Here is a 14,101-nt window from a genome sequence, read left to right on the forward strand (position 1 = left end):
ATCGAAGCTGATCTGACAATCTGAAGCGATCAAATATCTGAGAGAAACAAGAAAAACAAACAACGTCGCACAAAGACGACGACGAACAATCAACGTCGCACGAAGACGACGAAATCACAAAATAAAACGAAATAGATACGAAAATCACTTATTTCAATAAAAGGGAAATAGAAAAACGAGTTAGCGGGGTGATTTAAAGTCAAAATTGAACTATGATGGTGATTGATTTGTAAATTAAAAGGGTTCGAAAGGTATGGGTTATACCCAATTCCATTGGAAATCATCCATATAAGAAATTTGTGGTTCTCTCTATTATTATATTGAAAACTTTCATTGAGTCATGAGGCCTGCTCTGACTTTAATGAGTCCTCAGAATTCAACACATCTAAACTTTTTTTATCAAAAAAAAATTAACGAGTAAAAGTTGGATCCATTTTTTTCCTTTTTTTTCACTTAAGCATACCATTTGTGAATACCTTCACAAAAAGAGCATGCCAATAGTATTTACTCTTTATCCATGCAGAAACATAAGATATTCCATAATATTCCATTAAAAGTGAAATATATTAAATTCACCACTAAAAGTTGTGGTGTAGAAACAGAAAGACAAGATAAAATAAAGTTTTTTTTTTAAGGATAAAAAATAAAGTTATAAAAAGGATTATTACACCTAGTGCAAGCACAATAAGTGGTTATCAATTATTTTATACCTCAAATATATTGAGGCATACACATAGTACAAAACCAATTAAAAAACCCTGAATCCTTGGAGAACCATACATACATAACCTTTTAACAACCAACCAAAGTAAGATTTTACCCAAAATAACTTCAAACTATGTCTTTTAAAGCTCATTCATTCTACTTAAAGACATGCAACCAAAGACAATATCAATAAAACAACACAGTTTTCCTCTTTATACAAAGTTCACACACATTTCATCATGAACATGAAGAAGGTTACATGCGCCGTTCTCGTTGCCGCTCTCTCCATGAGTGCAGCATTGGCTGCCACTCACGAGGTTCCTGCCCCAGCCCCAGCCCCTGGCCCTGCCAGCGGTGCATCGACAGCTGTTGTTGGTTCTTTGGTTGGTGCTTCATTGTTGTCTTTCTTAGCCTTATTCCAGTAAACTCAGAAAACATGTGAAGGGCAACAGGAAGAGAAGTTTATACAATATATGTAATTTATATGGAATAAAGAGTGATTAACCATAACTATGTGTTGATATGTTTTACTCTATTTGTAACCATTGAAAATGTAAAATTTGAATTCATAGTTATGTTAATCCACAATTCTCTGTCATTATTCTTATGTAGAGTTGAAGAGTTTAAAGCTATTTCATAAAAGTATATAGAAAAAAAATATACAAATGCCTTTCAATCTTATTTTACCATGAAGATCATGTTTTAGAAAGTAATATAAACATAATGACATTATGGTAAAATGTGATTAATCGCTTGTATAAAATTACATTGTCAATACATATTCTGTACACGTGCTTTATAAATCTTACATCACTGCTGCATGAAGAAAATAACCACACAAAAATTGCAGCTTAGGCATACGCACAGGTTCTGCGAACAGTCCCATCATTTGGTGTATTGTACCTTTAACTTGTTTTTTACACGAGAGGTTGTTTCCAAGACTTGAACCCGCGACCTTTTAGTCGCATGACAACAACTTTACCGGTTGCGTCAAGGTTACCCCTCAAGTTATTTTCTAAATAAATCCAACAAATAAATAAAACAAGAAAGGGAGGAAACATGATAATATTTAATTTTGATACAATCAAAGCCATATAACTTACAGAAAAACACGAATGAACATATCAACCGTTCTCAAATATAATTCAAGCCATTTACAGTAAAACAATCACCAAGAAAAAAATATGGGGATGTAATTTTCCAAGCCTCCAATCCTCAATCAAGCAAGAGTCTCAAATGAACAAACTCATGTAACTTTTTGAAATACACATTTTTCTAATAATAATCAATGATACATAATGAGAACCTCTCACCAAACTAGGTTTCCAGATTAAATTTTTGTGACGACATGAGGCTTTTTGTCAGCCATATAGCTGTTTCTCTGGATGAAACTGTGTCTTCTCCAAACGGTCTTAGCACCGCAGCAAGCTCTTCCAGCTTTCCTTGCTTAAGTAAATGTGCACATAACTCAAGCAGAGACTCCAAAGCATCAGCTCTTTGTTGGCCGGAATTTTTCAACAACCTCTTTGTTTTATCACCCCCTAGTGAAATATTTGTACTTAAGGAAATTTCATTTGGTGTCTTATCATCCACAATGGCATTTTGATCGTGTTTATGTGTGGAACTGCCTTCATACTTGGTTGGAAGTGTATCATTACTCTCAGAAGTCAGAATGTTCATGTGTGAGTCCTCTGTGAATGCTTCAGATTTTTCACTTTCCTTCGTGCAGCTTACAGTATCAGGGTCATGTTCAACCCTAACAGAATGCACAATCGGTGATTCCATATCCTCGTTGATGAAACCAATTTTATCATTGTCACTTCTGGCTTCAACTTTATCAAAACCTCCGTTGGAAAAAGTATCATCAACTTTTGTAGTCACTGCATTTGTGTCAATTGTATCTGGATTATGAAAGTGTTCAGCAGAAAATTGCCGTTCTTCGTGCACAGAATCGGCTGTGCTCTTTGATGTGATCTCATCAATAGACTCTTTTTCGTCATTGATATTGCGGTAAATGATTGACATGCCTGAGTCCTCAGGTTTGACATCCTCTGTTTGCAATTCAACTATATCAAAACCTTTATCAGAAAGAGTATCATCAACATTTGTAGTCACAGGATGTATGTCAATTGTATTTGACTTTGGAAAATTCTCAGCGGCACATTCCTGTTCTTCATGTAAAGAATCCAGTGTGCTCTTTGAAGTGATATCACCGATGGACTGTTCTTTATCATCTCCATTGCAGTCTTTGATGTAAATGATTGAAGTACTCGAGTCCTCCGGTTTGGCATCTTCTCTTTGTGCTACAGCTTTATCAAAACCTTCACTAGAAAGACTATCGTCAACTTTTGTAGTCTCTGTATTTATGCCAATTGTATTTGAGTTCTGAGAATTCTCAGCGGCACATTCCTGTTTTTCATGTACAGAATCAAGTGTGCTCTTTGAAGTGATAACATCAACGGGCTCTTTATCATTTCCATTACAGTCGTTCCTGTAAATGATTGATTTATTTGAGTCATCTGGTTTGGCGTCTTCTCTCTGTGTTTCGGAGAAAGCATCGAAATCACATTCGGAAAAAGTATCAAAACAACCTTCGGATAAAGTACCTTCAACTTCTGTTGTCACTGCATTTATATCAAATGCATTAGGATTCTGACAATGTTCAGTAATAAATTGTTCTACAAGCAAAAACTCTAGTGTACTTTCTGAAGTGACCTCATCAATGGACCCATCTATATCAATGCCCAATCTATTTTCACTGGACATTATTGATTTAATGAAGTCCTCAGGTTTCACATCTTCTCTCTGTAATTCAGCTTTATCAAAACCTTTATTGGAAAACTTGTATTTATCTTCTGTAGTTAATGCATTTATGTCAATTGAATCGGCCTTCAGAAAATGTTCGACAGTAAATCTTTTTTCTACGTGCACAGAATCTCGAGTGCATTGTGATGTGACATCGTCACTGGTGGATGCATCTTTATCATTGCCACTTCTGTCTTCATTGGAAAAAGTATCTTCAACTTTTTTAGTCCCTGTATTTATGTCAACCGCATAAGACTTCTGAAAATGTTCAGTAGCAAATACTTGTTTTTCATGTGCAAAATCTAGGGTACTCTTTGAAGTGATCTCTGTATCATCCATGTCTCTTACAGCTCTATTTTTTAAGTCTGCTTCCTTGCACACGCTGCAAACGGTTGATTCAGATGTTGTTGACTCGTCTTTTGAGCCACTAAAACTTGTAGAGAATTCCAATGAGTAGCTGGTAGGATCAACCCTTTTAGTCTCAAGGTTGTCTTCTGTGCTCACTGACACTGCTAGCTTGCGACCATTTGGTCGGTTTCTTGTCTGTACGTCTCCATTTCCCTCAATGGGATAAACTCGCTCCAAATGGTGAACTAATCCTTCTTCTCTGTCCTTATTGTCTTTGCCACCACTAGATTTGTAAGATTTTTTAGGTGAGTTACAACTTATGAGATGTACCGGAAGAAAAACAGAGGGTGCATCACGAGAGCGGAGAACAAAAGGTTGTAAATGAGGATGCCTCAACAATTCAGCTGCCTGCCAACAAAGAGAAATCAACATAAGAATGAAACAGTTTCCGGTAAATGAATCGTACATGAAAGGCTCGCTTGAACTCACTGTTGGTCTGTGTTCAGGGTTTTTCCTCAGCATGCTCTTGATAATTTGTTTCCTGTTGCACTTTAGCATTTAAATGATATATAAAATGGAGAAATCGGAATTGACCAAAGATATTTTTGAGATATTCTCACATGAATAAGTGACTTACAGTGTGGAAGAGTAAACAATTGGCAGTGGAGAAATGGTGGATCTATTTATTTTATTGATAAGTCCAGCCCTGTCCTGTTCAAATCATTAATCAAATTATTTCACTTAGAAACATTGGAAAATGAAAGACTTCATCAAACTCTTGTAGAAGGGCAGAGTTTGTTCTTACTGGAGCACGAAATGCCGGTTGATGTGCAACAATTTCAAACATGCAGCAACCTTACAAATAAAAACGATGTCATCTTACACATTGTCAGATATCATATCATATGGCGTTGTCAATTAGAGTAAAGGATCTGTAGCTCTTACCAAGCGACCATATGTCAGATTTATAACCGTAAGGCATATCAGAAAAGATCTCAGGACACATGTAATTTAGAGTTCCAACAACCTACACAAGATATAAAGCACAAACAATAAACAGACTTCAATTTGTGGATTTAGTTATATAGTATTATCATTAATTAATGATAGGAATTTCAAAGAAAGAAAACAAAATTTATTCTTTTTTTAGTTTTAAATCACCAATTACTAGACATAACAATCCACAACCAAACAACTACAAATAAGTTTCTTGAAGAAATAAGCTGATAAAGGCAAAGTTGTTAACGACGTAGTTAACGACGTAAATAATACCGAAGAAGCAGGGTCGTCTGTGTCAAGTAGCTTTGCAAGACCAAAGTCACCTGCAGGACCCAATCAATACAAATATTGCTTTAGACTACATGATACGTGGAAGCCAAAAATAATGAGCGTTCAAAGGTTAAAGCGTTCATACCTAGACGAATGTTATTTTCTTTGGTGAGGAATATGTTGGAACACTGAAATTAAATGAATTTGCATTAATGTAAACACCATATTAGGATTTCTTTACTAGGATAAGGAAATAGGTAATGCTTAATACCTTAAGATCTCTGTGTAGCACGCGGTTAGAGTGCAGGTAGTCCACAGCTAGCAACAACTGAGTCATCCATTTGCAGACTTTCTACAAAGAGAAAATAGCATGCAGAGTGAATTCACAGTACTTGCATGAGAAAAACGTTATAGAAGGGTTTGTTTGGATTGGCTTATTTGAGCTTATCTACATGCATAAAAACTTGTGAGACTGTTTGGAAGAGATTACGGAAACTGCTTATGACGTGTCCATAAGTTGTTTTCAATTTATTTTCATAACCTATCCAAGATGTAGATGGCTATATGAAAATGTTCTATAACTTATATAAAAACGCTTATTATGCTATCGGAACAGCTTATACATAAGCACTTATATGATTAGTTACGTTGATTTCCTAACCGGGCCCAAGTTTAGGAATTTGGAGGGAAAGGGAATCAAAAGAGAATGAAGGGAAAGAAAATATGAGAGGTTAAGACAGGGTTTAAGAAGGGTTACATGATACTTCCTTAATTCTCCTCCATTCCATGTGAAAGGATCATGAACAAGGGAGAGCTTTACTTAAAACCTTTCACTTCCCTCCCTTTTCTTCCATTCACCTCCATCAAAAATATATAGTAAGAAATGGTACATTAAATATCACTATTTACCTCCTCTGGAAAGAAAGATCCTCGAGCTTTCTTTATATTCTCAGCCCTGCCGAACAAAAATGCAGTATTGCATGATTAAGACTGTTAAGTTTAATCAACGGCTTATAATGCTCCTAAGTAACATAAAATAAATGTCACATCTATGAGATGAGGTGTAATATTCAACATTATTACTAAATTTCTGCAAAAAATTAGAGATCAGCTAACAAACCATAATAAGTACAGATCACTATGTTGTTTTTTTATAAGGAAAAAAACTTCGGTCTACTAGCTTAAACGCTAAGGTCTCTAACTTATTTAACAGGCCACAATAAGAGTCATTGATATATTTCTCGCCAAAAGTCTAACAGTTAAAATTTTAAAACAAAATTTACTTTCCTATGGTAAAACTCGGTATAATGTTCAGTGTGATTTCAGTACATGATAGAGGTTTATAGTTAATCAACATTTCAGGTCCGTTTTCGTCTGTTATAGCCGTGTTAAGAGATGAAAGTCATTCTTCGAACCTTTACCTTACCTAACAGCTTAAGCTTTTAGGTAAATTGTATATTTGTCGATTGCTAATAAAACATGTTGCCTCTTAGATATCATTATATGGTATTCTCTGTAATAAAAAACTATATCTCAGCACCTTAACTTATGCTAGCAATAATCACTGTCACTAACGAATATTACTACACTCACATGTCACCTCCTTCGCAATAGCCGCTTATAATGTATATATAGTCCTCCTACAAATCATGAAAATAGCATAAATATTAAGTAGTCTTAAATATTGAAATAAGTCTATACATAAGAAATACAAACTTTATTATAATCTCAAAGATTCTGTCCTAACCTTCTCCACCCAAGCATCTTTGTACTCCACAATATAAGGATAATTTAGTTGTGCGATCAGGTCCAGCTTCAACAGAATGAGAGACAATATAATCATTTTTATGTAAGAACTAAGAAGATAAATAAACCATTTCAAAACCATGAAGAGGAAACTTTTAACAATGAAGTTAGACTATTATCATATATTTATAGAAATTCTAGCTTCAGTTCATGTGATATTTGTCTCAATTAAAAATGCTATATAACATGGTGCTCGCATGGTAACCTGGTATTTTGTTAGAAAGAATACGGAAAATCTCCATTGATTAGAGAACAACAATGCAGAACTTCAATGATAACAAACTCCTTGTATTAAGGCACCAATTCTCTCACAACTCACTTTCTACCTCTCATTAGTCCTTACCAACCCCTGTTGTAAGGAAACGTGCCTTATTATCTAATTATCCAAACCCTAATTAACCAACTAACTATGGGGCAGCGGCGTTAATCATTCACCTTAACAGTTTGTACTTCTTTAGATGCTTGTAGTTGCAAAGAAAAGGGTCCTTGGCTTAGAGAATATCCTCAAGGCGAACCAGTTTGTAGTTGCAAAAGTTATATTCAACACTTTTCGCACCAAAGACTTGGTGTTGTTGACTCTTGCATCCATCAATAGCCTCCTTCTGGCCACCTCCTCTACCTGTTGCCTCAGTTCTTGAAACCCTCTTTCAATTGCTCCAATTCTTTATTCACCCTTTGTTACACAGTCAATCTACAACAAAAACAAGGGCTCTCATACTAGGGATAGGATCCAAGGAGTACAGATTATCACCCTTGATTACGGAGCAACAATGCAGAACTTTGAGGGTCTGCAACCTCCCTATGGCTCAAATTCTCTCACTAATCACTCTCCAATCGCTGCTCTCTGTCTCAACCCCTCTTCGTATTTTTATAGACAACATGTCTTATTTCTCTAAGCCACTTGTGTAAAAAACAAGGTAAGGTTGCGTACAATACACCAAATGATGGAGCCCCTTCCGGGACCCTGCGTACGCGAGAGCTTTAGTGCTCCGGGCTGCCCTTTTACATGTCTTATATCTCTAATTTTCTCAACCCCGAAGTAACTGAGGGATTGCCTACCATGCTCAGAGCATTTAATAAGCATAATACAGTTTATAAAACAAATACCCTGATGTAGAAATTTCATCCTATAAAGCACAGACGCTCCTTGGATTAGGCATGTCCCAATGTCAAACACGTGCCCGACATGACACCGACACAAATGATTACAATGAATCATATCAGTGTCTGTGTTTGTATCCGTGCTTCATAGGTTTCATCATTACTTCAAAAGAAATAAAATTAAAGTCAATGATATTTTTTCTAGTCATTGTTTCTGTACAGAAGTAGTGTTGCTTCTGGAACTAACTCATACAGATGACTGATATATGTATAGCCTCTGTAGCTCCGACACTTCGATGGAAGCAAGTCTGACATTGACATATCTGATTACGTTCAATTAATTCATTTTTTCAAAAAATCCACTTGGGTTGGCCTGGTGGTGTTGGCTTGGATCTTGGAGGGTGCATTTCTCAAGATCTCATGCTCAATTCTTGTGGTGCCAATTACAGAGCTTTACATTGGCTATAAATGGGGCTCCCTAAAGTGGACGGTGGGGTTGGACCCCTCAGATTAGTCGGTCATTACCAAGTTTTCAAAAATAAAATCATTTCTTCAAATTTCTACCGGTGTCAACGTGTCATTGCCGTATCCGTGTAAGCGTAAGTGGTTCGGTTCATAGCGTATAGCAGGAGTAATGATATATCTATACTACATGTCTATAAATCAGCATGGATTCATGGAAGAGAAATAAAGACACTAACAAGTAAAAGCTAGTCAGATTAAGCAAATTCAATTCACCTATGACTCAAGCATATTAGGAAAGAAACAGATCAACTAATAGGAAAATTAGGTTGTACATCTATTATTTAGAATAAAACAAAAAAATAATTGTATGGTTGACACTGAATATATGCAATGAGTAGAAGAATTTGTTACACCAACCAACCTCTTGGTATGCTGTCAATTTGGACTTCTCTGTATGCTTGGCCAATCTAATCTTCTTCAACACATACCTACCATGAATGAAATCATCATAATAAGGAATAAATAACAAAAATTTGAAAACCAAAAGCATAATTGAATTAGCATGAAAACTGATTCTTCAGCCTCCCACCAACAATTCAACACAAAAAGATTGAAAATTTTCATCTGGGGTTTACCAATTTTGAACAAAGAATTCGATCTTGAAGTTGAAACAGTTCATATGATGCATGGTTTAACATAACCGTTACAAAAACAGACAGAAAAAAAGAACAAAACATTTTTGTTACCTCTTTCTTTCAGTTTTGTGAAGAACAAGAAAAGTTGCACCTAAAGCACCTCTACCAAGTTTCTCTATCACCTCATAATCTTCCATCTTCTGAAGAAGAGAAAACAGTGAAAAACAGTAGCTAACAGATCCTGAATTGTTACAAAATCTATTTGGTTATTTATTTTATACCAAAGTATAATAAGTTTATAAAATAATAAATGTGAGTGTGAATGAATTAGAATTCATGCTATTGCTATGTTACCAAACTTTTGTAATTAAGGACAAAAAATAGATGCAGTTTGTAAGAGAATTAATTAGGAGAGTGTGACTTTTGGTGAATAATGAATGAGACTTGAAGGGTTTCACGTTTGACATGAGGAATGAGTAAAGCCACATTTTAAATTTAGTTTATCTAGAAAAGAGAAAGAGATAGAATGAATTTGAATGTATAAATTTAAATTATAATAATGAAAATAAAATCATTCTATCATTAAAATATTATTTATTGAATCTAATATATAAATAAATTTTAATTTCAAAATAATTAAAATAATTATAAATAAATTTTACTTTACCTAATCACAATTAATAATAATAAAATAAATTATAAAATTAAAATAATACAATTAATAATTTTAATATATAAATAAAATTAATTTAAAATAAAATAAATAATAATAAATATTAAATAATATAAATAAATATTTCAATATATTAATTAAATTTAACTTAACTAATATAAAATCTCTTTAAATATAATATATACTCTCTTCGTCTTAGTGTCACTTTATGTTTTTTTTTAAATACAAAAATGTGATGTTTTGGCAACTCATGCCACAGAAAACTTTAAGTAATTGTTCGACCTAAAATCTTACGGTTGAGTCAACTATTTAGTAACAAATATTATGTTAAAAATAAAGTATGCTAACAAGTGTTATTATGATATGTTAAGGAAAACCAAAAGTCGGGGTCGTCCTAAAGGTAAGGCGACCAAAGCCCTCGTTCTAGGCCCCCAAAAAAAATTTAGGGGGGTGTATTGGATTAGGATTTTGAAGGACAATTTTTGCTTAAAAAAATCTCAAAGGTTTTAAAAGATTTTATAGGATTTTAAAGACTTTCATGATTTTAAAAGACAATCAGGATTTTCAATTTGGATTTCAATGGATTTACATCATAAGATTTTAAAGGATTTTATGGATTTATAAGATTTCAAAAGATTTTATGAATTTTAAGGACTAATTGAAAAGAAATGATTACAACACACTCTCTATCATAATATTTTGAATACATACTCTTATTTTTTATTTTATTTTTATGAGAGATAGAGAGAGGGGGAAGAGAGGAGGGAGAGAAGAGGAGAGAGAGAGAGAGAGAGAGAGAGAGAGAGAGAGAGAGAGAAGGGAGAAGAGAGAGACGAAGAGAGAAGGGAGAGAGAGGAGGGAGAAAAGAGAGGAGAGAGGGAAGGGAGAAGAGAGAAGGAAGAAGGGATAAGAAAGAGATAGTAAAAACTTTTAAAGAAAAACAATCCCAAGAAATCTTATGTCTTCGTGAAAGACTTTTTTTTGTTAAAATTTCACTAGACAATCTCACAAAATCCATCAAAATCTAATTTATTAAACAATCCTTTGAAATTTGAATGATTTTGAATATCATGAGACTTTTTTTAAGTGATGAAAAGTCATGATTGAATACCTAAAGACTTTTTTAAAATGACAAAGAATCTTGATTGAATACCACGAGACTTTTTTTAAATTTCAAAGAGTCTTGATTGAATACCACAAGACTTTTTCATAATTAAAAAGTCTTTTAAAATCCCTTAGAATCCTAATCCAATACACCCCCCTTATTTTTTATTAGATTTTACAAGACAAAATGCCTCATACATTCAAACTTGTTTTAGGCCGCACTTACTTTTAAAAATTATTAGGCTGGCCCTGCCAAAAGTAATATTCTCTCTGTCCTATTATAAGTGAATTTTTTGTTCATTTCACACATATTAATAAAAGAGTGTATAAGTGAAAGAAAGAGAAAAATGGTTTTTATTGTTTTGCCAAGCATTTGTGCATTATTCATTATCATAAATGCAAAGTAGAATATATTACATTGAGAGTGGTGAAATAATATTAATTAGATTTATAATTGGAAAAAATAATTAATATTGTATTGAAAAATGAAATAGATCAATTGTTTTAGGACAAATTTTTTTGCAAATGGCTCACTTATTATGGGGACGGAGGGAGTACTACTCAATGACAACAATTTTTAGACTTTTAAAAGTTTTTTTTAGGAAAAAATTTTAGACTTTCAAAAGTTGAATTTACTATTTTTCATTGTTCCCCAATATAATATTTCTATTTTAATTTCTTTAATGTTTAAAGACACTCTTTAGTATTTTTCTAAAAAATATTAATGAATGAAAAGTGTATTTATAAGCTTATTTTACTGTTTTTCAAAAAAAAAAAACTTATTTTATTTTTGTCAAAAAAAACTTAATATTCTTAACCAAATAGTACAAATTTTCTTATAATAAACCTTTGTAAAATAACAGTCTTCGGCCCCGTGAGCATAGCTCAGTTGGCAGAGACATGCATTGTTAAATGCAGGGGCTGAGGTTCGAACCCCGAACACCCCACTTATTTGCCTTGAAAAAGGTGAATTCTAGCCACTAGTTTATCTGACACAAATATCTGACACAAAAAAGGTGAATTCTAGTCTACCTGGGATTTGCCTTGAAAAAGGTGAATTCTAGCCACTAGTCTATCTGACACAAAAAAGGTGAATTCTAGTCTACCTGACAAAAAACTGTTATTGGGTTAATTTTACGGTGCACCATTTTGAATTGATTCATCCGTTGGTGTGAATCCACTATGAATAAATTCATTAAAAAAATACTGAAAGTGGATACTTTGTTTGAAGATCGATTCATAGAGTAATATAAATTCATTGGCACCTTTCGAACAAAACAACAAAAATGGATTCATTTGCACGTTGCATGTTGATTTTGTAAGCTATTTTAATTTATTCTCACTTGGAATTCATATAAAAAAAACATTTCATTTATAAATAGAAAACATTGATGTTTTGTCCTTATCATTAGATCAGTGAAAATCTTTCAAAGAAAATACAAGTTATGTGGGATCCAATTTTCCATAGGGTGCTTCTTTTCTTGTACTAAGGTAACGTTATCTTTATGGCGTTGAATTGTATTGGGTTGTTGAAGAAGGGATTGTCAAGTATATTATTAATTTGTATTTCAAGAATCTTTTAAAGTCCAATTCTGAAATAGTGAAAGAAAATTTCATAATTTTCATGGGACTGGATTAGATCACACGAGAGGATAAGTTACTGAACTAGGATAAATAATAGTGTCATTTTTTTCATCCTTATTTTTTACATTTTAATGTATATTGTTTAGAGCTCTTGCAATCAATAAAAGATTATAGATTGTTTTAGTATGAAAAAATAGATTGAATATTGAATTAGACCCTGCTTGATTAAATTGATTTAAGGCCATTGTACATTAATTTAACAAAATCTATGCTAGTATATATCAGCAAAAAAAAAAAATCTAAGCTAGTATAGAGTTTAATCAATTCAATAGTTATTTCTTCACAAAATTTCTAAGATCTTTAAATTTTAGGGGAAAACGTTGAATTATATTCAAGTCCTTGTCATTTTCTTTCGACAAAAAATCCAGGTCACTTGAATAACACTCTAAATATAAAATTGACTTTTGAATACTTAAACAGGGTTATATTAAAGATATTTCTGTTGTGATTTCTTGATGTAATCAAAATAATTATTGGGTTTTTCTATCATATCATGTGCACCAAACGGACCCTTAAAGGCTAAATTACACCAAATGTTCCTTAAGTTATTTAAGTTTTTTTATGTCATTTAGGTCTTTTAAGTTAATTAATTATAACAAATTGGTCCTATTAATTGCTTTAAAAATGCAATATTATGGGTTTTTTTATATCATTTAGGTCTTTTAAGTTATTTAATTGTTGTTTTTTAATAATAAAAAAAAACTCCTTTTAATTGCTTTAACAAATACAATATTATACATGTTAGACAAACCCATAATTATTACCGTATATTTTACGATGGCCACTTTGAAGTAGAAGCATGTGGTCTTCTTCAACCTACCAAATGATATGATCTAATTGGTATCAATTTAGATAGGAAAAAAGTTAGCAAAAAAGAAAAAAGAAAGGAAAAAAAAACAACAATAAACTAACGAGTGTTTTAAAACTTAACTCATATTTGTCTTCTTTTTTTTTTTTTGAACTAAGATCAATCAAGAATGGCTGCTGAGACATCTATTGTTGTTTATCTTCTTTCAAGTAATTTCAATAGTTGGTCCATTCTAGTACCACTTTTCAAAGTTATGATCAGTGAAATCAATCTTAATTATTACAAAAATCATATTGAATTAAATTAAAATATTTGTCTAGTTTGAAAATTTAAGTCTATTTATATCATTTCATTTTCAAGGATAATTGTTTTCCTATCTTCTTCCTTTCAATCCTAACAAACAAACAAACAAAATGGGAAAAGAAGACACTTAAATCTGCTATAGCCATCATCTCTTTCTCTCTTGACACTTTTTTCACCTTTTTCTATCTTGTTATAACATACTATAGGCATATATAATAGGGTGGGAAAACGAAAATACACGGTATATACACATGTTATGCTTTTTCACAAGTCAGGAAAGCAGTCATAAACAATACAAGAGTCAAAGAGAATGTTGCCGCCAAGATGAAATGACAATCAAAGCACTTGTAACTATACTTTGCAGAAAATATAAAAAGTACAACAAGCTAGTTGTAACTACACTTTGCAAAAAGATGTGCATGTTTGTGCCACTGT

The 14,101-nt window shown here is 32.7% G+C and overlaps 2 protein-coding genes across 2 annotated transcripts; one reads left to right on the forward strand and one right to left on the reverse strand.

Moving 5' to 3' along the window:
• Positions 1–847: 847 nt before the first annotated feature.
• On the forward strand, positions 848–1,303 carry LOC146955099 (uncharacterized). Its single transcript, XM_085720012.1, has one exon. The coding sequence runs from the start codon at positions 945–947 to the stop codon at positions 1,128–1,130; it is 186 nt and encodes a 61-aa protein (XP_085576138.1). The 5' UTR covers positions 848–944; the 3' UTR covers positions 1,131–1,303.
• A 462-nt stretch (positions 1,304–1,765) lies between these two features.
• Positions 1,766–9,608, reverse strand: LOC146955100 (uncharacterized). Its single transcript, XM_085720002.1, has 13 exons — positions 9,246–9,608; positions 8,921–8,987; positions 6,875–6,940; positions 6,721–6,767; positions 6,037–6,082; positions 5,399–5,479; positions 5,273–5,315; positions 5,131–5,180; positions 4,804–4,885; positions 4,664–4,713; positions 4,496–4,569; positions 4,348–4,399; positions 1,766–4,266 (listed from the first exon to the last, which is right to left on the reverse strand). Exons 1-13 carry the CDS (start codon positions 9,329–9,331, stop codon positions 2,023–2,025), a joined length of 2,988 nt encoding a protein of 995 aa, XP_085576128.1. The 5' UTR covers positions 9,332–9,608; the 3' UTR covers positions 1,766–2,022.
• Between the last annotated feature and the right edge of the window lie 4,493 nt (positions 9,609–14,101).

Source organism: Medicago sativa, chromosome 1 (genome assembly GCF_051527215.1).
Source record: "Medicago sativa cultivar Bolivia chromosome 1, Bolivia_mono, whole genome shotgun sequence".
NCBI lineage: Eukaryota > Viridiplantae > Streptophyta > Magnoliopsida > Fabales > Fabaceae > Medicago > Medicago sativa.